Source organism: Phoxinus phoxinus (genome assembly GCF_949152265.1).
Source record: "Phoxinus phoxinus genome assembly, chromosome: 9".
Lineage (NCBI taxonomy): Eukaryota > Metazoa > Chordata > Actinopteri > Cypriniformes > Leuciscidae > Phoxinus > Phoxinus phoxinus.
In genome coordinates, this window is record NC_136884.1 from 9,942,140 (window position 1) to 9,966,548 (window position 24,409).

General features: G+C 39.0%; 1 protein-coding gene and 2 long non-coding RNA genes across 4 annotated transcripts in view; 1 reads left to right on the forward strand and 2 right to left on the reverse strand.

Moving 5' to 3' along the window:
* Positions 1–24,030, forward strand: part of LOC307003949 — a 68,789-nt gene extending 44,759 nt beyond the window's left edge. The window contains exons 3-8 of one of the 2 annotated variants that reach the window (XR_013798892.1): positions 18,714–18,811; positions 18,912–19,054; positions 20,296–20,494; positions 20,587–20,738; positions 22,814–22,987; positions 23,501–24,030. This is a non-coding gene — a long non-coding RNA (uncharacterized lncRNA). The remainder of the gene's footprint in view (positions 1–18,713; positions 18,812–18,911; positions 19,055–20,295; positions 20,495–20,586; positions 20,739–22,813; positions 22,988–23,500) is intronic. The other variant, XR_013798893.1, reaches the window with a different exon arrangement.
* LOC307003948 lies at positions 193–5,142 on the reverse strand. The gene is made up of 3 exons (XR_013798891.1): positions 5,002–5,142; positions 483–582; positions 193–329 (listed from the first exon to the last, which is right to left on the reverse strand). It is a non-coding gene; the product is annotated as an uncharacterized lncRNA (long non-coding RNA).
* The window catches only part of plxna4 (plexin A4), a 201,332-nt gene continuing 194,310 nt past the window's right edge, over positions 17,388–24,409 (reverse strand). Inside the window, exons 30-32 of the mRNA XM_079622819.1 lie at positions 23,489–23,701; positions 19,375–19,525; positions 17,388–19,104 (exon numbers count right to left, since the gene is read on the reverse strand). Of these exons, the coding sequence (XP_079478945.1) occupies positions 19,009–19,104; positions 19,375–19,525; positions 23,489–23,701 (460 nt within the window). The 3' untranslated portion in view covers positions 17,388–19,008. The remainder of the gene's footprint in view (positions 19,105–19,374; positions 19,526–23,488; positions 23,702–24,409) is intronic.

A 24,409-nucleotide genomic window follows, 5' to 3' on the forward strand; every position in this document is an offset into this window, starting at 1 on the left:
CTAGATTGCGATGGAGTAGTGGGTTCAAATCCCACCTCAGCATGTTTGATGTACATCATCCTAAATGCAAAAACTGTCATGTCCATGTATCTTTAGCTGGTTTAGTAACTTTGCTGGATAGTGAAATATAAGTTCCTTCACATGTCCAGACAAGAGATCTGTGGCTCACAGGTAAGAGCGCTGCCTCACGGTTTCAGGGGTTGCTGGTTCGAGTCCAGCCAGATCTCTGCGATATGAATGAATGCTGAGGTGTGAGTGAGAAGGCGTGGGGGATCATGGTGTCCCCCCCTGAGCTCCCGCACGATGTCCAGCAGCGGTTATGCTTTTGTCTGGAAAAAATGAAAATGGCAAGAAAAAAAAATTCATTCCCCGTTCCTTCCCCCCCTACTTAGGTTACCATCATTTACTTCAAAGGACCGGCCCTTCAGAAGGAAAATGATGGTAACCTACACATTTACACGCAAACATGTCAGAAGCCTTACCTGTGCCTGGGCAGATGTCCATCATACGGTGAATGTCTGTCCAGACGTCCCAGAGCTCTGCTTCTGTTTGCTGGATGTAACAGTCCAAACATCTCTTATTCTGTAGAGGAAAGACATAAACAAAGATGTTACTCCATATTGTACTTGCAGGAATGAAGGTTTTTGAGGTCTGTTTGCTTGCTTCAACTATGCTGGATCGATCAGTATTTTGATTCGGTCTGTTTGCACAGGCTGCTACAGTGGATGTTAAGTACAATACACAATTATCTCACTTCCTCAGGCATTTGGACTCCTCCATTCCATTCTGTCTCCTAACATTCCTCCATGTGCCCAAAAGAATTGTGGGTAATCTGATAAGAATACAGACTGCCTGAGGTTTTCTTCACTGAGATAACACCTGTGTTTTCTGAGACTGCAGCATCCTGTTGTGCAGCAAGGCTAGACTGAGCTGATGTGCTCATGTATTGTCAGGCTTTTCATTCAAACTGCTGAAAGTGATGGCTTTTCCCTGTTTTTTTTGCCTGTGGTATAAGGACAAAAGGCATGTTTATAGCGTTTTCAGACCGTCTCGGATATGTTTAGATGTGTGATATGTTCCAATCTGCTGAGAGTTGTGGCATACTGCTGGCAGACATATGCATATCACTTCTGCTCCTGTGGCTTATGATATTTGAAAGATTAGAGAGGCAGTCTTTCCGTTTAAATAAACTCCGCTTTAAATCTATATACAGTTCTGTGCAAAAATGTAGGGTTGGTATGTTTTTAAAAGAAATGTCTTATGCTCACTAAGGCTGCAATTATTTAATAAAAATAAAAAACAGTAAAAACGGTGTAAAATGACTATGTAAAAGTCTGTACTGTCACTTTTGATCAATTTAATGTATTCATGCTAAATAAAGGTATTAATTTCTTTAATCTTACTGACCTGAAATTTTTGAGCAGTTAAATATTAATTTGTTAATTTATTTCAATTATTTTTGACCTTAAAATAATAGGAAGAATATAAAAAGTGTAATATATATTAAAAATGACCCATTTTTACAAATTGATTTATTTTTATAACTTGGCCTTGGATGAATTAAAGGCAGGTGAAAAGTCATCTTTTCATACATTTCTTTATGAAGACATGAAACGGCTGTTCAAATGTATGCCCCAGTCCTCAGAGTCTTTGTGCAGTGAGAGTGGAGACAGGTGAAACTGATTTGTCTGCTTATGTGGGAGCGCTGCCTTTATAACCAGTTCTCTTTTATTTTGTGAGAGTTGAAGTGAGAGGGGAGTAAGATGACAATAGATCCAAAATATAAGGGAGACGCTAGAATAAAAGGCTGCACATATTCTTTCCCCAAAGGCAGAGGATGGGTGTTTGGGCGATCACGATATATTGGAATTATCGCAAATGTACCGTACGTATCGCAACGGCTTTTGATATCTGAATGATTTTGGTTGCTTCAAAAAGTTGCGGAAAGTCAAAGTTTTAGGTCAACACACATAACAGAGAAGGGATTGGTCATGCAACTTTTACTTCCGTGTGACTAGCTTGATGTTAAAAGAGTTAAGGGGATAGTTCACCCAAAAATGAAAATTAGCCCATGATTTACTCAACCTCAAGTATTAAAAAATGTCCTGGCTCTTCCAAGCTTTATAATGGCAGTGAATGGCTGTTTCTGTTTTGATGAAGTCTATAAAAGTGCATCTATTCATCGCAAAAGTGCTCCACACGGCTCCGGGGAATTAATAAAGGCCTTCTGAAGTGAAGCGATGCACTTGTGTGAGAAAAATATCCATATTTAAAACTTTACAAACTTCCACTAACTGTCGTGCATGCGTTCATGAGAGACTGGTGTTCCAGCATATGACGTAGGACGCAGGCGTAGCGCAAGTTCCGGTGACGTTAATGGAGCATCTCCCTTTGATGTCGAAGCACGTGATCTTAAGACTTTTGCTTTGTTGAAGCAACCCCCATTTTCAGACTAATAAACCTGTAGAGTACAGCTCAAACAATTCCATTCCTCACATGAGCCGCGTTTCAAAACATGCTAAATGTGGTTGCTAAAACAGAAGTTCTGTAGTCATCGTTTGCAAAAAATGTTTAGCCTTATTCGGTCCTCATTTCCCCTTTACATTCAGGGTCTTTGGGGTCCGTCTGATATATCGTTTTTTTATTTACTTCTAAACTAAACATTTATGCTGTGTTTTGGTGGATATGTGGTACTTGTTTTGCCTTTTTTACCACAAAAACAGTCAACTACACCATTAGCTTGCATATTAAATTTTTCTGAAAAGAATATAAAATAAAATACTTGAATGTTGATCTAAATTAATGAGTTGTTTCTGGATATTGATTTAGGTGTTAGAGGCAGAATTCTGCCATCTGCTGGTTAAAAGAAAACATGTAGGAAGTACAGTTTTAGAAATAATGCGTTGCGTTTTTGCAATCATGCCACATACTGTAACAAAAGCATCAGATTGTATTCACAAATGATTTATTTTAATAAACCAAATGTAAAAAAAATTACTAACTTTAGAATAAGAAATTATTTTTTAAATATTTAAATTAAACCAATGGCAATAAGCAGGAGTTTGTGCATGCGTTATAGGTCTCACCCCTTCATATCTGCATTTGTGGCTGAGTTTGTTTGCCAAATTCTATACAAATGCTGTCTGTTGCAGTCACAATCACACCTCTGTGAGTGTTTGTGTAACTCCTCCACCCGGGTCCTTCTCACCCCGCTCCGTGCGGGTCTCGAACCCGGGTCTCCGGCATGAGAGTCAGGCACTCTAACAAGGAGTGCTAAAGACTGCAGCCTCTAGCGTCTGTCGCTAGAGCGCCTATTGAGATCAGAGGAGTCAGGTTTACTCGCACAGCAACTACTAGCTGGCCTCCGTTACACTTGCTTGTGTGTGAGAGAGTGAGCATGTTTATTCCACATTGCATTTGTGCTCTAGTACCAGGCCTTCATTTATGCGTGAAGATTTATGGATTTTATTGAAAATTTTAAATTAAATAAAAAAACTTCATTTTCAATGTGGGGTCCATTCTTAACCCTAAGACTCAGAGAGTGTTATTTTTTTATTTTTTTTACGTAGCCTACCTTTAAAACAACCAAATCAAGCCCAGTTTTTTTGTTTGTGTTTAGATCAATAATGTTACAAAAGTCACATAATCTCATGCAACCGAAATGAAGGGAACAATGTTTTTTTAATGAGGGAAACATCAACGACCCTTAAATAAGATGTTTCAGTTAAAAGACATTTGTTGTCATTAATCATCTAAAGATCTGTATTTAATTTGAAATTGTTTTAAATTATACAACAATCAGTTCTGGTCTTCAAATTAGATTGGCTAATGTGATGTCACTAATGTCAGTCCAGTAGATGGCATAAAAGTGACTTTATCATGTAATCATTCAACCGATTAATTTAGCAACTAAAGTGACTGACTTCAAAAGTGAGTCATTGAATCATTTACTCAATTTATTCAAAACACTGATTAATTCAAGAACGTGATTCATTCAGGAACATCATCTGGCTTTATTTTTTACTATTAAACTTTGTGTTTGCATTACAACTTATTCTCATAGGTAGTGAGTTTACAGTAACAACATATTTCCTCAGATTTTTAATTAATTGCTTTACAATTTTTTTTTCTTTTTTCTTTTTTTTACATGCTTTCCATTGTCTGATTGATAGTTTATACTTTTTAACAAGTAAAATGTATTTTAGTGTCATTCAGGTTTTTGTACATGTGGTATTTTTCCTGAGAAATCTTAAATGATTGTAAACATACGAATACAATTAATCTTGTTAGTAATATTCAAGATAAACATTTACTGGTTTGAAGCAAGGTTAGGTTTACTTGATTAATATTCTTTTTTTTATTTTTAGAAAAATCATGTTGAAACATGAGTATCAAATATGACACATCAGGCTTTGGATAATGTGTATTTGTTCATCTCTCAATCGTCATGTTTTGCATATTTTTTTGAAATATAAATATTTTGTACCATTATAAAGATCTTTACTGTCACTTTTTAAAAGTGTTAATTTTTTCAACAACAAAAACATCACACTAACTAGCATTACACATACTTTAATTCCTTAATTTTATACTAGACAAAGAGCATAACGTGTATCTTTGTCTTCTTCACGCATGAACAACCAGTCAGCAAGTACGATGTACAGCCTGTAGTAGGCATACTCACTAACGATCAGAGACATGACTCATTCGTTAGGGAATCGGACTGTTAGGTATGTTTCTGATTCACTAAAAGGAACCGCTTCATAAGAGTCGTTCGTTTGTGAATCGGTCTCTGATGGGTGGGGCACTGGGGCTTTATGATTTTAGGTTAAGAGACATTTGTCATATTTAATAAAACTGGTTCTTACTTCTACATAGAAACGTCTAGTTACCAACAAGACCACCAACGCCTAGAACAGCATGTCATTAACATAACGTTAAGTAAACAAATGACAGTCTGACAAGCACACTGCGATAAAGTGGAACAGCAAATCGACTCACCTGTAAGTATATTTACGCTTAAAGCTTATCCACTTCCACGCGCTTCATTTAGCAGTAAGACTGCTTAAAAGGCCTATTTGTACGATGAAATGTCTTTTTTAACACGTCTTCGTCTTATCCATAGATTCCCTCAAAATCGACTTTTTACTCTATGCCAGTGTTTCCAGCACTGCTGTCAACAGAGTCGCGCCCTTGCGGCAGACGCACGGCACAACAACTGTGCAGTGCAAATTGCATTTGATGAGATTAAAATGCGTCATATCTTCGTGAAATTATGTCAATAAATAATTTCTTGTCTTTCCATTGAGTTGTCACTGTTTGTATCACTTTGATTGTCTGTATTTCCTCGTTTCCAGTGAATGCACATAATTACGTCAGTAACTCGTTATGAGTGAGACCATAGACATCATATAGATAGACGCCCTATCGACCGCTACTGCCTATTAGCGCGGTCGAGCCGTGGGGCCGCCATCTTAAACCGGTCACCCGCTCCACTCAGTGTAATCTGTATGGCAGGTGCAATGAGCTGTCAGCGCATTTAATTAATCATAACTCACTGAAGACCGAACTGATTTTCACGCAGGTTTTTTTTCTGCAAATGTCATTCATGTAGCTATGATACAGGACACATGGTTCGGCTTATTTTAATATTCATAGTAGGCTTAACAGTAATATAATATTCTGATATAAGATATAAAGTGACCAGACGTCCAAAATCAAAATATGTGATGTAGGATATAAGGTATTTTATAAATCACACAATATAAATATGATAAAGGACACATGGTTCGGCATATTTTAATATTCATAGTAGGCTTAACAGTAATAATAAAGATATAAAGTGACCAGACGTCCAAAATCAAAATATGTGATATTTATAGTGTGTGCTTTATAAAATACCTTATATCCATACAGGATATAAGGTATTTTATAAAGCACACACTATAAATATGATAAAGAAGCAGTAACAGATAGTTGCAGTAAAGTAAGATATTTTAATAAGTTGTGACACACACACACACACTCGATTTGCGCATCGCCGTCATGTGTGTATTACACAGGTAAGTTAACATTATTACATTGCTTCCTGATATCACGTGCGCAAACACAAATAACCTATATTTGTATGATACATGGCCGTTGAATGCTTGTATCTGATAACCGAGAAGCTCTTGTAATAATTACTTTACCCATAGACAGTAAGTTATAAACTGACTTTACCCAACCTCTCCATGCCGAGTGGTGCAGTAAACCTAGCCTAGAACGTTAGCTGGCTACGATTTCTGTACAGTAATATCAAAGATCCTTGCTCCTTCTCAATTATCTGGTAATATTCTATTCACAAAACACAACCAAAAGTACGGTAATGTTAAAATGTACTTGTGAAAAGTAATCCCGGGCCCTATTTGCGATGATCCGCCGATTAGAACAGGAAAATGCTCCACAGTGCTCTGGAATCTCACTGCTGCTAAGCAACGAAACTAGGAGTACGACCGGTTTAAGATGGCGGCCGTATTTCTCGGTGCCCAGCAGCCAATAGGGCATCTAGTCTCTATATAATATCTATGAGTGAGACATTGAATGATTCATTCAGCCGATTCGTTCAAAACACTGAATCACTCAGGAATTAAACGTCACAGTGCTGTCTCTGTTCTGCATTGCCTTACTATAAATTACTCTGTTGTATAAAAGCTATATTACACAATGTTTTCTGCCATTTTCAAGTTTGTAGCAAAGGCTTTTGAACTAGCAACAGCAGCAAATGCTGAAAAGAAAGAAGTTCTACGCACAACGATGAATTGGGTTTCCTCACTCAGCTATTTACAAAATGTGTACTAATAGCAATATCACATTTGCAAGGGTGTGATATGGTCGGAAATACAGAATATATGTGATAGTGATATGTGATACAAGCATATGTGATAAGTGATTACTTGGCTGAATCATAGACGTGCTGTCATAACACATTATTGATTTACTACACAGTGTCTGTCTATGTTTGTTTGTGCAGTTCTTGCTTTTGTATTAAAGACATGTGTAGTACAGCTATAAAAAGAGTTTTATAGCAGGGTTGTACAAATATTTGTCATTTTTAGTGATATGAAGGCAATCAGAACATTTATGAAGGTTTATTACAGACTTTGTTTACATGCTGTTCTTTTGCTGAACTCTGTTTAGTAGAACGTGAATCTGTAGTTGTTGCGCGTTCCCTTAAAAGTTTGATGAGAATCACTGGCTCATATTCCTAGTATAAAGTAGAATAATATGCAATTGTGTTTTTTCCTTGTTGATGTTGTTGCATAGTGTCACTGCAACAGTCTACTGTATTCGTGTTTTGTTAATAGTCATTTGGTGTTGTGGGAAGCTCTGACGTTCTCCTTCTGCTTCATGATTTTCCTGCTTTCATCTACGACTAAGCATTCATTTTCAAATGCTTTTTAATTTTTATTTATTTATTTTTGGCTTGCGTGAGTGTATAAATTGTGTATCATTTGCAAAAATTGTAGTAACTTTGTGAGATGGAAATGGTGTTGTGGTTAAAGCTTATGGTATGAGAGCTCATCCACTCTGGGGTTTTGGGTTCAAATCCTCCTCTCTGCAGGTTTTAGTTGCTATGTCTTGTTTTAGTTTTACCAAAAAAAAAAGAAGATTTTTTTTTGGCTTGAACCTCAGTATCCCACTGTCTTCTTGCTTTACTGCTCCAGGTTTCTTTTGGTTGCCAACAGAGTGTTTTTTTGTGTTACCCCAACTTGAGTTGGGATTTGAACCCAGCCTCTGTCCCAGCCATATTCTCAACTAATGTGTGTTTAGCCACTTGCGCCATCATGGCTTTCACATTAACCTAAGTGTTGTATTTTTGAGTCCTTTGTTGGATAATGGATACAATGGTTATCATGAGTTTAAAAGTAGCAGCATTTTGAACCAGGACTTTCACGTTGGAAGGCAAACAATTATCCTTTGCACAACTGAGTTGCCGAGTGTTTGCTTTTTCTTGTAGAAGTAAATGTGTATAAAGTTACATTTGTGGGATTTGAACCCACACTTGTGCTGCAGTCCTGTTTGTCAAAGATCTGCCATTAACCACCACACTAACTGGTCTTTCATGTTGAGTTGTGTCATGTTTTGGGGTGAAAGCACAAGCCTCTGTGCTTTGTTTTATATAAAAGAAACTCTAAAGGATGTGGGATTTGAACCAACCGAGTTGGAAAATGATAAACTATCCTTTGCGCCACTGATTTGCTGGGAAGTGGCTAGTAATTGTAGAACTGTATATGAATTTATTCTAGGTTAAAAAGATATTATGGCATCTGGGATTTGAACCCACACTTGTGCTGCATTTTCATTTGTCATAGCCCTGCTGTTAACCACACCAGCTGGTCTTTGTTGGGAGTTTTTGGGGTGAAAACACAAACTTCTAGCTTTGTTTTATATAAAAGCAGATTTATAAAGGACATGGCGGAAGTCAAAGAATCATCCTTTGCTCCACTGAATTGCTGTATACTCTCCTGTACTTGTAAATGCATGTGTAAGCTTTGCATCTGAGATTTGAACCCACACTTGTGTTGTGAGTGTGACCTTGTTTGTCAAAGACCTGTTTTTAACCACCACACCAGCTGGTCTTTTCCTAAAAGTGTAGTCTTGTCTTTGGGTGAAAACACAAGCCTCTATGCTTTGTTTTATATAAAATATACTCTAAATGTGGAACTAGAGCCAAGTGTTTAATGTTGGAAGGCAAACAGTTTTATCCTTTGTGCCAGTCGTTGAGCAGGTCCTTGTACTTGTGTGTGTATGAACTTAGGCTAGGGTAAAAAAAAAAAAAAAAACGTTAGTAAAGCAGTGGGGTTTGAACCCATTCTTGAGTGATAGGTTTTTGTTAAAGACCTGCCTTTAACCACAATACCGAGCGGGCAGTCACAAGATGTAGTGGCATTACTTTGGTGAAGCCTCATTGCTTTATTTGATATACAATAAGGGTCAAATGTTGTGGCATTTGAACCAAGCGTTTCATGTTGAAATGCAAACAATTACCCTTTGTGCCACTAAATTGCTGAGCAAATTCATGTACTTGTATACATATGTGTATGAACTTAAGCTAAAGGATTTTTTTTTTTTTTTTGTGGGATTTGAACCCATGCATCAATGCAGTTTCATTTGTCAAAGATCTGTATTTAACCACAACACCAGTTGATCTTTCACAAGCAGCAGTGGCATTATTTTGGGTGTAAACACAAACTTCTATGCTTTTTTTTTATTTTTTTATAAAAGAAACTTTAAATGTTATGAGATTTTTGGGGATGTGTTGTTTAATATGATGATACTATTTAATGAGCAATGGGAGAATTTGAACATCAGACTCCAAATTTTAAACACTTTTAAGACTTTATGCGTTAAATTACTGTGCCTGAAGTTTTTTTCTTTCTTTCTGTTATTCATGTAAAAAATATACAAAAAAAATTGCCATTTGTACCAAGACTTTTGTGTTGGAAGGCAAACAGTTATCTTTCACGCCACTGAATTGCCAAGCAGATGCTGGCACATTATTTGATGTGTACATTTGTATGAACTAACTTAGGCTAGTTTAAAACATGTATCTGTGTGATTCAAAGTCATGTTTGTGTAGTTTGAACCCGGAGTATAACCCATAATGCTTTGTCTAAATGATGCTGAAGAAATAATCGAAACATTATGTTCTAGCTTGTCCAAATGCCATGTTCTTCCACACAGAGATACCAAAGAAAACAATACTAATTTATGTAAAAATAAATAAATCGGTGCTTGTTACTAACTGGTGTCCAGTCTCAATTAGCCTCAAGGAAAATTGACTCTTTCTTGACCAATCCCAATCATTGGTTTTCCCACATGCTCTACATACCGAATTTTGAAGATGTCACTGAACTTTTAAGAGCGCCACCTTGAGACACAAATGTAGAAATGAATCAGTGTGTACTGAACCCAGCAGAACACAAAGATGGCGACACAAGAACACATAATTGATTTCATTTGACTTAACGCAAAGACAACAACAACAATACAGAGCAACGGAGCAAATAATCCAGTAAACAGGATAAACTTTGAACAATGAGGGGCAGTCATTCATGATTTATTCATGACATAATGCATTCTGGGAAACCAATCCCAACATCAGGAAATTGGTGTTGTAAAAAGTCTATCCTACCCCTTGGTAGCAGCACACAAGACAGTCCAACTAAAAATAGTGCTCTCCAGGTGTATGAGTTGCTCAGGGGCAACCGAAAACAGCGCCATCATGTGTTTGACCTGTGCATTTCCCACTGAGGGGGGGTAAATTAGATAATTTACTGGCCAATGTTTAAATAGTAATCCTAACTACAACAGTCCCCCTGTTTGCAAGGATGCTTAAAACAAATGTTGTTCCAAACCTTTAATGATAAGTGAATCACCCCAGCGTGTGTCATAGTCTGGACTCAAACCCAAACTTCTCGTGTCTGAAAGGCCATAGCATTCCATGCTGAGCTACCAGCTCCTTAAACTGCTTCTTGTAAAGTCTGGCATTTCTTCTTGGCATGAAAAAAAGCATCATTTCCATTCCAAGCCCCATCTATATAACCGTTTATGTCTATTTGCTTGGTGGTATTTCTATGTCTGTTTGCCCGACTGATGGTCTGACCTATAAAACTTTCAAGCTTTTAAAATCATTTTTAACTTTCAGACAAGGCTGTCAAGCTAATATCAAAGTTTGTCTTGACAAACTTTACCCATCCAGTTGAATGACTGGTTTGTCTTCAGGCCTTGCTGAGGTGCTTTTTTGTTTCCCGGTTTGTATCTCTATCCATCTAAATGACCAAGAGAGAAAGCCAACCATTTTTCCTCAGTATCACACCACATTTTCCCATGAAAATCGATTGGTTTTTGTCCAGCTATTAATCATTTAAAGTATCATTCAATGACAACTGGAAGGTCCTTGCCTCCCCTGACAGGATTGATTGATGTGTTTTGAAGCCAATAGGAGGTACAATGTCAAACTTTTAACTTGATAGTTAAATGTCAGATCAAACATTAGCCTCACAGAAAGCTATAGTCAGAGATATGCATTTTTATTGTGACATTCATCCTCTCATGAAGAGAAATTGATTTTTTTTTATCTTAGCAGGCATTTAAGTTAAAAAAACTCATATCAATGGACAAACATTATGGAAAAATTGCTCTCATTAATTGTAATGTCTAGTCATGAAAAAGGTTTCTGTGTTTACATGATTATTTAATGAGATTTTAGACGTTAACATAACATTCAATCCATCTTTATAGTCTTTGACACAGTCACATTAGTGTATATAGACTGTTCATTATAGAATAGTACTCTTAATATTTCTGCCATGTATTGTGTATGTACCTAGCACAATATGTGCCCATTTTTCATAGAATGCTGGGATGATCGGCTACATTTGCCAAAATGTGCAGTTTACAACATAGCACACTACACATCACTTGCTGAATTAAACATATTTAAACTAGTGCTGCAATTAATCACACCTAACATAAAAGTTTTTTTTACATATGCCACACACACACACACACACACACACACACACACACACACACACACACACACACACACACACACACACACACACACACACACACACACACACACACACACACACACACACACACACACACACACAACGAACCTGACTAGTTTAACCAAAGTGACCAATCAGAATCAAGAATTCCCTTTGAATTCCAAAATCATTTTAAATACTCAATAAAAATGTAAGCCCCGCCCCCTTTTCTGGCCCGTAGATGAGCACTCTGTCAAAAACAGAACCAGTCAGTTTGTTGATAAGCTTGGTTTCTCATCGACTTGCTGAACTTCTCACCTCTCAGAGTGACGGCACTATCAGCAGAACGGATAACATGTACACAACTTGCCACAATGATGTACTTTTAACACAGAGGGATGTGAAGAAGGTGCACTTTGCATAAAGGGCACTGCTGTTGATTCATTTCCATGCCAGCCTTCGCCACAGAATCCGAGTGAATGATGATTTCTCCATATGGGCGGATATATTGAAATGAGCTCAGACAAAATATGGTGTTGCAAACTTTCTTAGACACACATATCTGCTTCACAGCGGCCGTGTGCCGACCATCTCTGCATTCTAATCTCAAACCCAGTGGGTGGAAGGAAACGTTATCGTGCAGATGAAATATGAACAGTGCAATGTGCGCAGGGTTGTGGGGGGTACGAAGATGGTAGCAAATTTGATTTTATTTAGCGGGGACGCGACAACCCTGTGCACTTCTCGCTGGGTAGCTGTGACATACGGGCGAGTGGATCCTCATCCATAGATGTTTATTTTCTGTATCACAGGTCACAATTCATCAGGCACACACTCACCTCTACACGCATCCTCAAAGCGGTCCGGCACTGTCTGCGAGACTCATTGCCGATGTATTGATTAAACATGTGAAATTTGAATAAATGAGTCATAGCATCTGTATGGAGCTTTTGTAGACACCCAAAGCACTTTACATGCAAATGAGACTCACCTCATCACCGCTGCCCACATGTGCGCATAGCAAATACATGAATATGGATGAGTGGACAATTTTAAGATACACAAAGCTCATCACAGGTAGATGCAGAAATGCTCCTCGCCTCAGGTCGTGTACGTCTTGTGTTCTTGTAGCAGCATGCAAAGTTTTTGTTGGTCGCAGGGTGAAATCTCACTAGAAGGCTTATAAGAGGCTGTGAACCTTTGTAAGCACCTGAAAAATATCTGCATTGATATTCAAATTAACATTGTTGCTTTTCATTATACAATATTACTCGTTCTTCCCAGTACACGTACTGTATAATATTACCAAAGGATGTGGCGGCCATGTCTGTTGGCTTTCCTGATATTAATCAATAGCATGAAAATGAATGCACAGTCAGTCATTGATGTTTGAGACGGGTTTCTATCATACAGGGACAGCAGTGCTGGGAGAGGGTGACCAGACACAGGTGATGGGCATCTCTCCACTGTTTGACTGCAGCGATGGGGAAGGAATTTAATTACAGCGATGTTCATATTGGAGAAAGAGTTGTCGGCATTGGAAAAGTGACGAGAGACCGACAGATTAAGAGGGATTTAGAGCATATGTCTGACCAAAAATAAGCACAGGTAGCCAGTTGCAATCAAGAGCTGGCGTTCTTCCATGTGCAGAAATGCTAGTTTTACTCTCCGTTGATTGTTGAAGCTTTTCTGCATAAAAATATGCAGAAATCATATTAATGTGTGGCATTCAGGCTTTAAGATTGACAAACTGGCTCGTATGTTATGAAATGTTTGCTATATTCCGAGGGACATTTTCAATTTACACTCACATCAGTCAGTCCCTACATCGTTTATGGTTGTTTTATGGTGTTTGTGCATAATGAGTCATATAAAGCTTTAATGAGCTTTTCAACTGGTTTTGTTTTTCCCTGATCTTTTGTACATGTTGTTATACAGACAGTATGTTGTAATGGATAATGAAAAAAAATATAGGGTGGGGACTTAGTTCTACACATCGGCTGCTGATGTGAGCGATACACTGAAATAAAAAGATTGTGGAAGGGCAGGGTTTAAGCAAACAAAATGATAAATCGTCCGGCATACATCACCAGAGAGAAGTCTGCATTTTTAGAGGAAGACTAAGGGTATGACACTCTGATTAAACATTAGGGGGTCAAAAAAAAGTAACGCATGAATGAATCGTTCACATTAAGATCTATAACGGGTTCTCAACTCAAGTTCCTCTTTCCTGTAGAGTTTTGCTCAAACCCTAACCAATCACACCTGAATAAGCTAATCAAGGCATTCGGGATTACTTGAAAGTTAGCTATAGGAAGGAGAGTTTGATCGTGGTTGGAACTAAACTCTGCAGGAAAGTGGATTTCGAGGGCCAGAGTTGAGAACTCCTCATCTATAACATGCATCTACAAAATAGGTGAATTTTCATTTCGTGCCAAGTTGCCAACTTTAAAAGATTATTTAGTGATCATTACTTATGCATGATTTAATGATTAGTTGCATTTTATTGTTTGCATTTAGCATCATTGTGTGCTGATGTCTGCGACCCATCAAGACCCGGAACATCAGATTGCGCATTACTCCTCTATTGAATCCAACGGTTTTTATTTCCACATGATAGATGTCCTCTCTGTGAGAATACTTGTCAGATCTCACCACACAACAAAACTATAATTAGATTATTAAACAGCCAATTGTGTCTGAGACATGCAAACATAATAATGTAATCATAACTTGAACATGGTCTCCGCCACAGCCAATTTTTCCTCATCTGAAACATGCATTTGCCAGAGCGTCACACATTTATTAGGAAATTAAGCATCGCTGCACACACGAGGAAATCCATTTCCAAAATGAACCTGGGCTGGTAATTGATTCCAAAGCAGCCACTGAAAGACTAATACTCAAGCTAAACCCATGTTTTGGTATGGGAAAGGAATGGATCAATAGTTTTAGAGGGGTTGTGTTTGTTAGAGAGAGAAGCAGTGGAGGGCAGTGCTGCTCTATCCCTGATACAGAAATTTACAGTGGACGGGCAAAGCTGTGCTTTCTTATGTTTCATCTGCACCTCGTGAAAGGGTACTTTTGGAAAATGAGCTACACCACAAGGGATTGAGCATGACAATAGACTTTCTCAGAAGTTAAAGTGCCCTTATTCAGCATGTCTGTTTTTTTTTGGGACATTTCTAGTGAATTTGCTAATGATCACGTCTCCATTCCTCCAGATGGGCCCGGACAGCATGTTGATATTTTTATCATATTTATTTCAAAGCTGTTCAGTTTTCTGTGTGGGCCGAGGATGACAGATCTCATTGCTGTCTGCAGCATCTCCGTTCAGTTGAGTTGAAATCACTGTTTGGTTTCCTCTGTTTACTCCACGGGAGCCTTTGCCGGATCCGTTGTCTTTTCACAGATGTTTACTTAGACAGATAGGACAAAGCACAACCAACTAATAATGCTAATTGCTTCCATCTGCTCCCCCGCAGCTGTCAATAGCCATTTTAGTCAATCCTAGGAATTAGTCCACCATCGTTCACCCTGCATTCTTATTAGCTGGCCTGCACTGCATCTGCAGCTGGAAAGAATTCTTCCGGAACTTTCCGGAATTACCCGATTTAGAGGAAAACGATCTTGTAGATTGGAACATCAGCACTAGATTTAGCATTCGATGCTTTAAAAAAAAAAAAGAACCGTTATAAGAACCAGTCAGACCGCTGTGTGGTAAATCCGAGCTGTTGCCATGACCTTGTGCTCAAGGCTAAAAGGCAAGAAATCACTCAACAAGGGCAGACGCTTTTAGCACCTGTTGTGAGGTGACATTTTTGTGAAGAGGTTTTAAAATCGTCATCTCGCTCTAACCTTCCTCTAAGAGAGCCCAGAGACAAACGCTGAAAGGTCAGGGGGAACGTACTGGAGTTGTGGAGGGGAACGGTTTCTCGTTAACTGAGAGAAGCGATACAGTGCAATGAGATGAAATGTAATAAAGGTGGCAATTGAGCCCTCTGGCACTGAGAGACAGGAGGAGGTTAAAGCCTGAGTCTTTGTTTTTCTGCAAGATGACGGTTGTAAAAATGCTCTAGTGTTATTGAAAAAGGAAAAGAAATAGTAAAGGTCTGGTTGAGTGGGGTGAACATGGAGGTTGAGACCATATCCAATCAGATTAGAGATTGGTGCACATAACTCCAGACGTTTCCAGAAGTCTCTTAGGTGTTTTCATAGTATACCAGTGAGCTTCTATTCCTTCATAAACAGCCTCATTGAAACTATATTTGGTTTAGTTGGAACAGTTTTGTGAATGAAGAACAGGCTTTGTGGGAGCAAGCACTGCTGAGCTCTTTTACCACAATTTCTGTTTCCATGGAAGCAGTGACTTCTCTGACTTCTCCATTGATCAAAGCAAGGTAGAGACACAAAATAAAAGACAGAAGACTCCATCCTTTTCATAATAAAGTTTATTCTATATTACAAATAGTATTTTGTTCTTGACTGCAAAATAGGAATGCATTATATTTACATACACAGGTATACAATTAATTATAAACAAGTTAGAGAAGCTTGCCTTTCCGCTGGTCTCTCTCTTTTTCTCCTCCCATCAGGATAACTCTCTATCTTGCATCAAATCTGGAAATATTAAAAAGTCTTTCTGAACAGGTCTCTAACGCCTGTTGTAACACTGAGCTAAAAGGACTTTTTAGTTCTTACAAAATGTTTAAGGTGGAAACTTTATCAGGTATTTTGGACATGGGGAATGGGGGTCGTCCTGTTAAACATACATGAGAGATGGAACATGATACACAGGATCAGAGTCATGAGGGAATCCAGGAACATATCAGTTTTTCAAAACATCGGCTCATTTAAGACCTCTGTGGACTTAATAAATGAGTTCCCTGAAGAAATAATGAAATATCTTCCACTGTCAATTCTAAAAGCATTTGCAAGTTTCCTTATTTATTCGATTTTCTTAAAAAAGAAGTAATACCTAACATGATGACAGTGGTATTTTATTATTTATCTCATTAGAATCATTAGCTGGGGGCAGCTGTGTACCTGAAATACCTCAACACAATCCTCTGTTACTAAGCTATGCTGAAAAAATCACTCGAGGGAGCTCAAAGCAATCACATATAGAGAGACAATATCCAAAACAACATTAAAAAATAATTTGGTGGAGCGCTAATGGTATCCTGAAAACGTTAGTTTGCCTCAAAATGATTGAGACTGCACAGAAAAATGCAGCAATATAATATATGGACAGCAATGGAGAAGTACAAATGAACACATTCAGGGAATCAACTCTTTAGAGTTGCACATTAAAGACGACAACAAATGTAATGTGTTGTGAAGATCCCTAAATAGCATGTTAGGTGTGATTAGACTAGCGTGTGATGACGTGGTCACATTTGTTCAGCATGAACATGATCAGTGAACGAGATCTCTCAGATGGACGGCCTTCGAGGAAGGCAATGCACCTGACAAGAAGAGCAGAGGAGTCTGATGAAAGTCGAACAAGAGTTTGGTTTGCTTTAGAAATTCCTAGTAGTATTAGATAAATTGATAGCAAGGCAGTTCATTTCATATCATCCAAATAGATCAGCATGCAAGGGTATATACTATATCTGCTTAAGGTTTCACCTTAGTCTTATTAGCATCTAACACATTCACAAAACATGGTCATGGCAGTTGAATGGAAGGGCAGGATAAAGGTTCCACCTTAACAGAGGTTGCAATTTTGAAGATGACAGCCACTTTTTTCCATCTCGTTCTTCCAAGCAAAAGAAAGAAAAAGAACACATCCACATCATCAATTGCAAGGCTTATTTTTTTCTGTTTTCCTTTTTTCATTTTTTTGAAGTTTAAATTGAAATACATGCGCTGAAAAAGCCAATAAAGCACCCAAGGTGGACCTGGGCTGATTCTCCACACATTCACATCACCACATAGGGTACGCTGTCAAGAGGAAAGAGGGGGTCAGAGGACAGAGGAAAGGTGGGCAGCTAAATTGTCTCTTTCCCTTTGTCAAAGTTACATCCAATACCTTTTACGTCCTCGCCGAGTCATTAGGCCCAGGTTGGATTCATATCTCAAGGCTGCCAGCACACTTAAACTGCAGCAAGCCCTTAAACTACAAATCGAGACAGAAACAAATATGAGGCTGCAGACGGAGTGTTAGCTTCGTTCTGCAGGTCATAAAACAAACAGTGCCTTGTTTTTGCTTTCTCAGGGGTAATTTATTCGCTTGCTCTTTTTTAAATTGGGCTCCTTTGGTTTTCTGCTGACCAGCTTTGTCCACGTGTGGGTTTTTCTAGAGGCTTCCAGAGTGTTCGTTATGGGTGGGACCCTGTGGCAGTGAACAGTGCAGGCTGCACGTGTGCACTTTCAACGATGCGCCATTTCCCCCCCTTTAACAGCTAATTCTGAGTAGGATATTTTGTAATTAAAGTCCCCCTACTGGATGTGTGAACTGAGACACCTATTGAATGTGTGCTTTTTTTGTTGTCAAGATTACTTTGTCCTCTTGCAGCACAGCGTAGGTCCTGGCGACTTCGCTGGAGTGCAGAGAGAAGGCGTCACTCTCTGGAAGAGGGGTGTGTGTGTGTGCTTGCTTCTAAGGGGATCAAACCTTGGCTTTTTCTCCAATCATCTAGATAAGAGAGGTTAAATTCAGATGTGCACAAGCCGGATAAATGCCGAAATGAAGGCTGGGGGTGAAGTGGTGAAGATGTTGGTATACCACAAGACGACAGGTCTTGTCTTTCAGTTTCACTGTCAAGTAAGGTCCTGGAAGAGACAAAAGAATCGAAGCACTAACTTGTTGCATCCCGCTACACTCTGAGGATTTTAAATACACCTCACTGTCTTCAAAGTGAGAATAAGCAGTTGGGATCTCCAGGCTTGATTGTTCTCTTATCAAAGCATTTAAATGATCTTGCATGTCCCGTAAATCCACGGTCCTCAAGGTGTTTTGTGTCTTTTGAAATGCATTCCTCAGATGCATGCAGTACCAATTTTTTTTATCTTGCGTTTCAGTGTTTAATAAAGGTACTACAATGAATTGGACTCTATATTAGTGCCGTACACTACCCTAGTCATAAAAGTCAGAACAAATTGACACCAAACATTGTGGTTTCTGCTTATCAGCTAAACTTTGAAGGCAACAGAATTTTTTTTTTCCAGTCAGGGAGAAGGATGGAGGATGCAGTGAAGAGGAACTTGTAGGCAGCCACCCCTCTACACAGCAGAGCCAGGTGGCCACCCAGTCTACTGCATCATGGGTAATGTAGTCCTTGGCTCCTCCGTCCACCCTCTAGTTCCCATCTCTACTCTTCTAGGAAGCAGAGCTAATATGATGCAAACGCTTGTTTTTGTGGGAAGATTGCAAAAAGAAGAGATGAGATAGATGGACAGGTCTTCACTCAGGCACGGCTCGGTTTCTGTTGGATCTCCCAGTGCACTCTGGGAAATGTGGTCCTCAGCTCTCCAGGCTCATGAAGGCGACCACCTGCTCCAGTTTATAGGCCAGTCTCTGTTTTCTGGCGCCATCATCCTGCTCCAGTGCAGACACAATCTGCCAGAGAGAGATGAAACATCAGTTACACATACAAATACAAACCACAAATAACCACATATTCCTCTCATCTGCACATTTCACTTACTTAAAATACTACACATTTAATGGACAGTTAACAATTACATTCAACAAAAAAGGGATTAAAGAATTAAATTAAAAGTACAAATTTTATTAAAAATAAAATGTTTAAGTTCACCCTACACTCAAAATGTGGTGATTTAATAGATGATGATTAAAATATCATGCATTTGGAAGTGTTCTCCATACCTCTTCTGTATATTTGCCCACGTAAGAGTAGATCTCGCTGAGGGAGCTCATGGTGTTGAACTCATTCATGTGCATGCGAGACTGCTCTGCCAGATATGCGTTCATATCCTGGTCACTGATAGCAGACATCTTACTAATGTCGGAGTAATATCTGTAAAAAAAGGCAGAGAAACAGAAATAGCACACATTTTTTAATGAATGCTTAGAACATGGACAGGTGACAGGGCATGATGCAGTCTTTTTTTTATAATTCATGTTGAATAACATATTTCAGGGTCACTTCTGGCACTGACTAAGAGCTGTCTTGCCCCTTACAATCAGTTCCGCATTTACTTTCTGTGGCAGTACAGCTGCGGCTTACATCAGCGAGTGACTGTGAGTCTTAATGAGCCACTGTCCTTGAAAGTTTTCCAGAGATCAGCAGATTCTATAGGATGCTGAAAATGTTCAATAAATGTGCCCCACGCATATGCTGACACTAAACACACTAGCACATCCAAAACAAAATGCACACGCATATAAAAGCCCACACTTACTGTAGACACGAGCACTGTTCCAAAACCACTATCAGCCTTCTATGGCAGTATCCCAAACATGGAACCTTATATGTGATTTGGAAAACTCTACTTAGGCAGTCATTTTTTGCATCACAACTTGCAATAGTTTGATGTTAGCATGTTGCTAAGCGAATGGCGTGATACTCTAATAAGCTTAACACATAGCACACAAAAAATACAAACATTTATATCCAGAACTTTATTTGTGAATGAAATATGTTAATTATAATCCATATTTCTCCCGCTTCATTGGATTTTTTCTCTCATCAATGCATTCTGGGATTGCCTTTCCATGAAGGATACATGTGATGCTATGGGGTATCTTATGAGGCAGTATAATTAACATGCCTATCTTTTGGAACAGCCTTCGTGCTTGGTGAGCACCCACGATACCTTAAAATGCTGTCACTGTAGGCAGCTCTCTAGGTTTTGGAACGGAGCAACACTGTCTGTTGTCTTTGGGTGGCTGGTGCATGTGAGTGAGTGAAAGAGTGCTGGTGGAGGAAAAGCAATCAGTCACTGTCACCTGCAGCTGCAGAGGCTCTGTCGACTCTTTAATTAAGGCAGGTCATTTACATTTTTAATTCCTGCACCATGCCAACTCCTGGACTCAACACATTCATTGACTAACCAGTGGCATACGTGTCTGTTTCAGGCTCCCGTGAGCACCTTGAGTGGCAGGTACGTGCTGCAATGCACCATGGGGCATCAGTGAAGGAGAATGGCACAATGTTGAACGAGAGAGATAGAGAGGGGTTATAATCTCCAAGTATGCCTTTCCCAAAGGAATCTATTCTCCAGTGACAGGTACACTCCATAGACGAGTTCACACATTTAAGTTTAGCTCTGCGTCCGCTTCATCCCAAGACTAATGACTGGCAGCTCGTCTGGCACTAATTAATACCACATTTAAATGTCAGCTGTTCGTCAACCAGAACAAGCCCATGCTGGTTATTCCCTCGTATCGTGCCTGTGTTGAAAATGGCTAAATACAGAGTTGCTACACTTTCTGTCCAATGAATGACCATGACTTTTACAGCAATAATGAAGAACTGGAAATGGCATAAAAAAATTAAGAGACTATAATCAACATACACACACACATATATATATATATATATATATATATATATATATATATATTGTTTGTTGTGTATATATATATATATATATATATATATATGTATATAAACACGTTGTTCTCAAGGGCACCCTCTACACCCTCACCAAACGCTGCCTCATTTACCTATTTCCCCTTAAACAGATCAACCCCTGCATTTATGAAGACATGCAAGGACCAAAGGCAGCACTTCACCACCTGTCCTTGACTCACTTGCTTGTCTTCTTGCGGTCTTTTTTTGCTGGGTAATTTTAGCTTGGCCCTCTTCATGTGCTCTCCAGTCTCATATATATGTGCGTGAGAGAGTCTGAGCATGGTGCACATCTATAAATCTCTCTCCTCAAATCATCTGACGAAAGGAAACAGAAGGATTGTCTCAATCCACACAGATTTGTCACCTCTCAGGATATTACCGAAAACAACTAACTCGGAACAAAGAATGTATCATTGAGAGCGTACATAACCTGGTGTAAACGTATAGATGTCAGCACCTTTAATTAAAGTAGGCTTTTCTCACCTCGACAGGCATGTTTTAGCATGATCTCAGTCCTTAAAGATGTGTAACACATTATCTAATGCATGAAAATGAGCTTTCTCCCCATCTCAGCTCTTTTGTAGTGAATGTGAGCTGGCAGCGTGATTACGGTCTTATCATTTCCCCATCACACTCATCTGCCAGCCACCTATCTCCGCCAGAAGCTTCTAATATCTCACGGCAAATAAACGCGCTAGTCAGAGGCTGAGGGTCAGCGTGCGTGAGCAGAGACACATGGCGCTGATGAGTTTTTATCAGTGCTGTTTGTTTACTGTACGGTACAGGGCTCCGAACCGGTTCAAGGACCGGAAACGAATGAAATTTGAACAGAAAACTAAATCATTTAAACGTTCTGAACAGAAACGCTTATTTGAAATTACAGTTAAATGGTTAATAATTTTGTTTTATCGTTCTGTTTAAGATTTTAATTTGACAGTCTGTTGACCAGCGAATGTTGGAGATTTGTGTTTTGTCCATCATTAGAACGGGCAGATCTGTGGCAGTAAGTGCATCGCATTGCATTTTTATCAACTTTCAGGTTACAAAGGTTATTGTAGCTTTTTTACAGTCTTTTAATATATTTGACAAAAACCTTGTGTTATAAAAGACAAAGTGTTATGCACATGCTGTATTGACTATGACTAGATGGCAAATACCAGACTCTTCTCCAATCCCCAATTACATAAAACATTAGCCTTTACACACACAGTATTTATTCAATGAACCAGTTTTTTTATTTACCCTTGCACTGCAAACAAGCAGAGACAGTCTCCAAAATGCGTGCAGCACTTCATTTACGATTGAGGCAGGTGGAGCTACTGTATGAGGTTTAACCAACAGTTTGAGGATCCACTCGAGTAAGGTTTGGTCACAAACTCTTAGGATGAAGTTCAATTCAGGCTCTAGTATAAAGTATAGGCAAAAAAAAAAAAACGTTATTAACCGGTATTTTTTCTAATCAAACCGTTTTCGGAACGATAATGTTACAGAAGTAACGCATGAACAGACACGTTAAAATACCAATTCTCCTCGGAGTGAACAAATTTTTTTCTCGTTTTTAAGCTCTGCTTTTGTAGACCAGCCCTGTGCAACACTTTCTGTGTGAAATGAGTTTCCAATGGAACCAATGGAACCACTTAAAGCTTTTTGACAGTCATTGCGTGTAGAAAGATGGAATTCCTTAATTCTCTACCCATGATTCTCTTTTCTTGGCATTGTTGAAAATAGTGCCTCTCACCCAGAGGATTGTGGGAAAAGCAGAAAAGTTAGTCTCTCTCACCAAACAGTGACTAATTGCTCTGGTGCAGTGTTGGATAGACCCAGATGATCTACTGAACTACAATAGAGCTGCAATTCATCATCCTGGAGTTCTACAACACACTTCAGTCTGATTACCAGCAGGTAAACACACACACACACACACACACACACATACGTACGCACGCACGCACGCACGCAGCTGCTGGCCTTCGATGATCCAATTCAACCATAGGAATAAGCAAAAATTACTTTAGATAAACAACATACTTTAATTTTAATGCTGAAGTAAGAGTGCTGAATTTTCTTCTCCTGTATCCTATTATTTTGCGACCCAGAATGGCAGCACAGCCTGTTTGTAATGCATTACTTTTAAAAGTAACTTTCCTCAACACTGGCGCACACACACACACACACACACACACACACACACACACACACACACACACACACTAAAGCAGTCAAGCAGTTTTTTCTTGTCTCTACCGCTTCACACAGAGACTTTAAATTCATGCAAACCACAAGTTTACAGCTTTAAGTTTACTCTTTCTGATATGGGTTTGTCAGGATGTGGTGGTATTTAGGTTTGGCTGTTCAGTCACTTTGTGTATAAGATTTTTGCATAACAAAAATGTTCTTGCTCACCTCTCCACCCAGCTCTTGTAGCTGGGAATGTCCTTGGCGTACAGCAGCTTGTTAGATGGGGAGTCTTTGCCCAGGCGGTGCTCTGACGTCGAGCACGAATCCATGAAGGTTTGAGCCACCACAGACAGACAGGCGTCCGTGATGCTGCTCTTATGGATGTCGAACACAAACTGTGGGTTCTTGATCACGTTCACCCAAAACCGTAGAGGTAGACTGTGGAGAACAAAGGATGTGGTTTAGTGCTATTCTTTTATTTTGAAAAGCTCTTTTAGTGCATAAAAACAGTTTCTGAACAGGAATCAGTGGCTGTATGAAACCGCAGGCTGCTTTTAATGCTTATAAGTTATTTAAATATATTGAATAGATAATGGAATGATATTGTTCAATTAAATCATTTTAATGTAGATTTGCAGATCCAGTTTTTATGGGTTTATGAGCACTTATGCCAGGCTTTTACTGATATATCTCATATTAGTTTGTTTGTATCTGTGCGCTGCCCTGCAATCGTGCACCTGTCTAAAACAATAAATGTATACAAGGCTACTTTATACTCTGGCCCATTTGTGCTAAAGTGAAATCAACTTAGCCTAGACCCTAGGTGTATGTGCGAAAGCGCTTCTCGTGTGTCACAGATGGTGTTTAGTCTGGACTTTGTGTGCTTGTTTCTGAGACTGCAGAGTTCTCATTAGTTTTCAAGATGGCTTTGGTTTTGTCTTAGATAACAAAAACTGAGGAGAGGACATGAGGGAATAAGAAAGGACACTGCAGTGAAATGGATGCAGAGTTTCACATCAAAGTGAAAGAGAGAGAGAAAACCGTCAACAAAAGCTTTTCCATAGAAGCCCCTTCTCTGTTGCCCTCTGAATTCATTTAACAATAACAACTGCACCAAAGAGGATTTAGGGAGCTAACCACGTATTA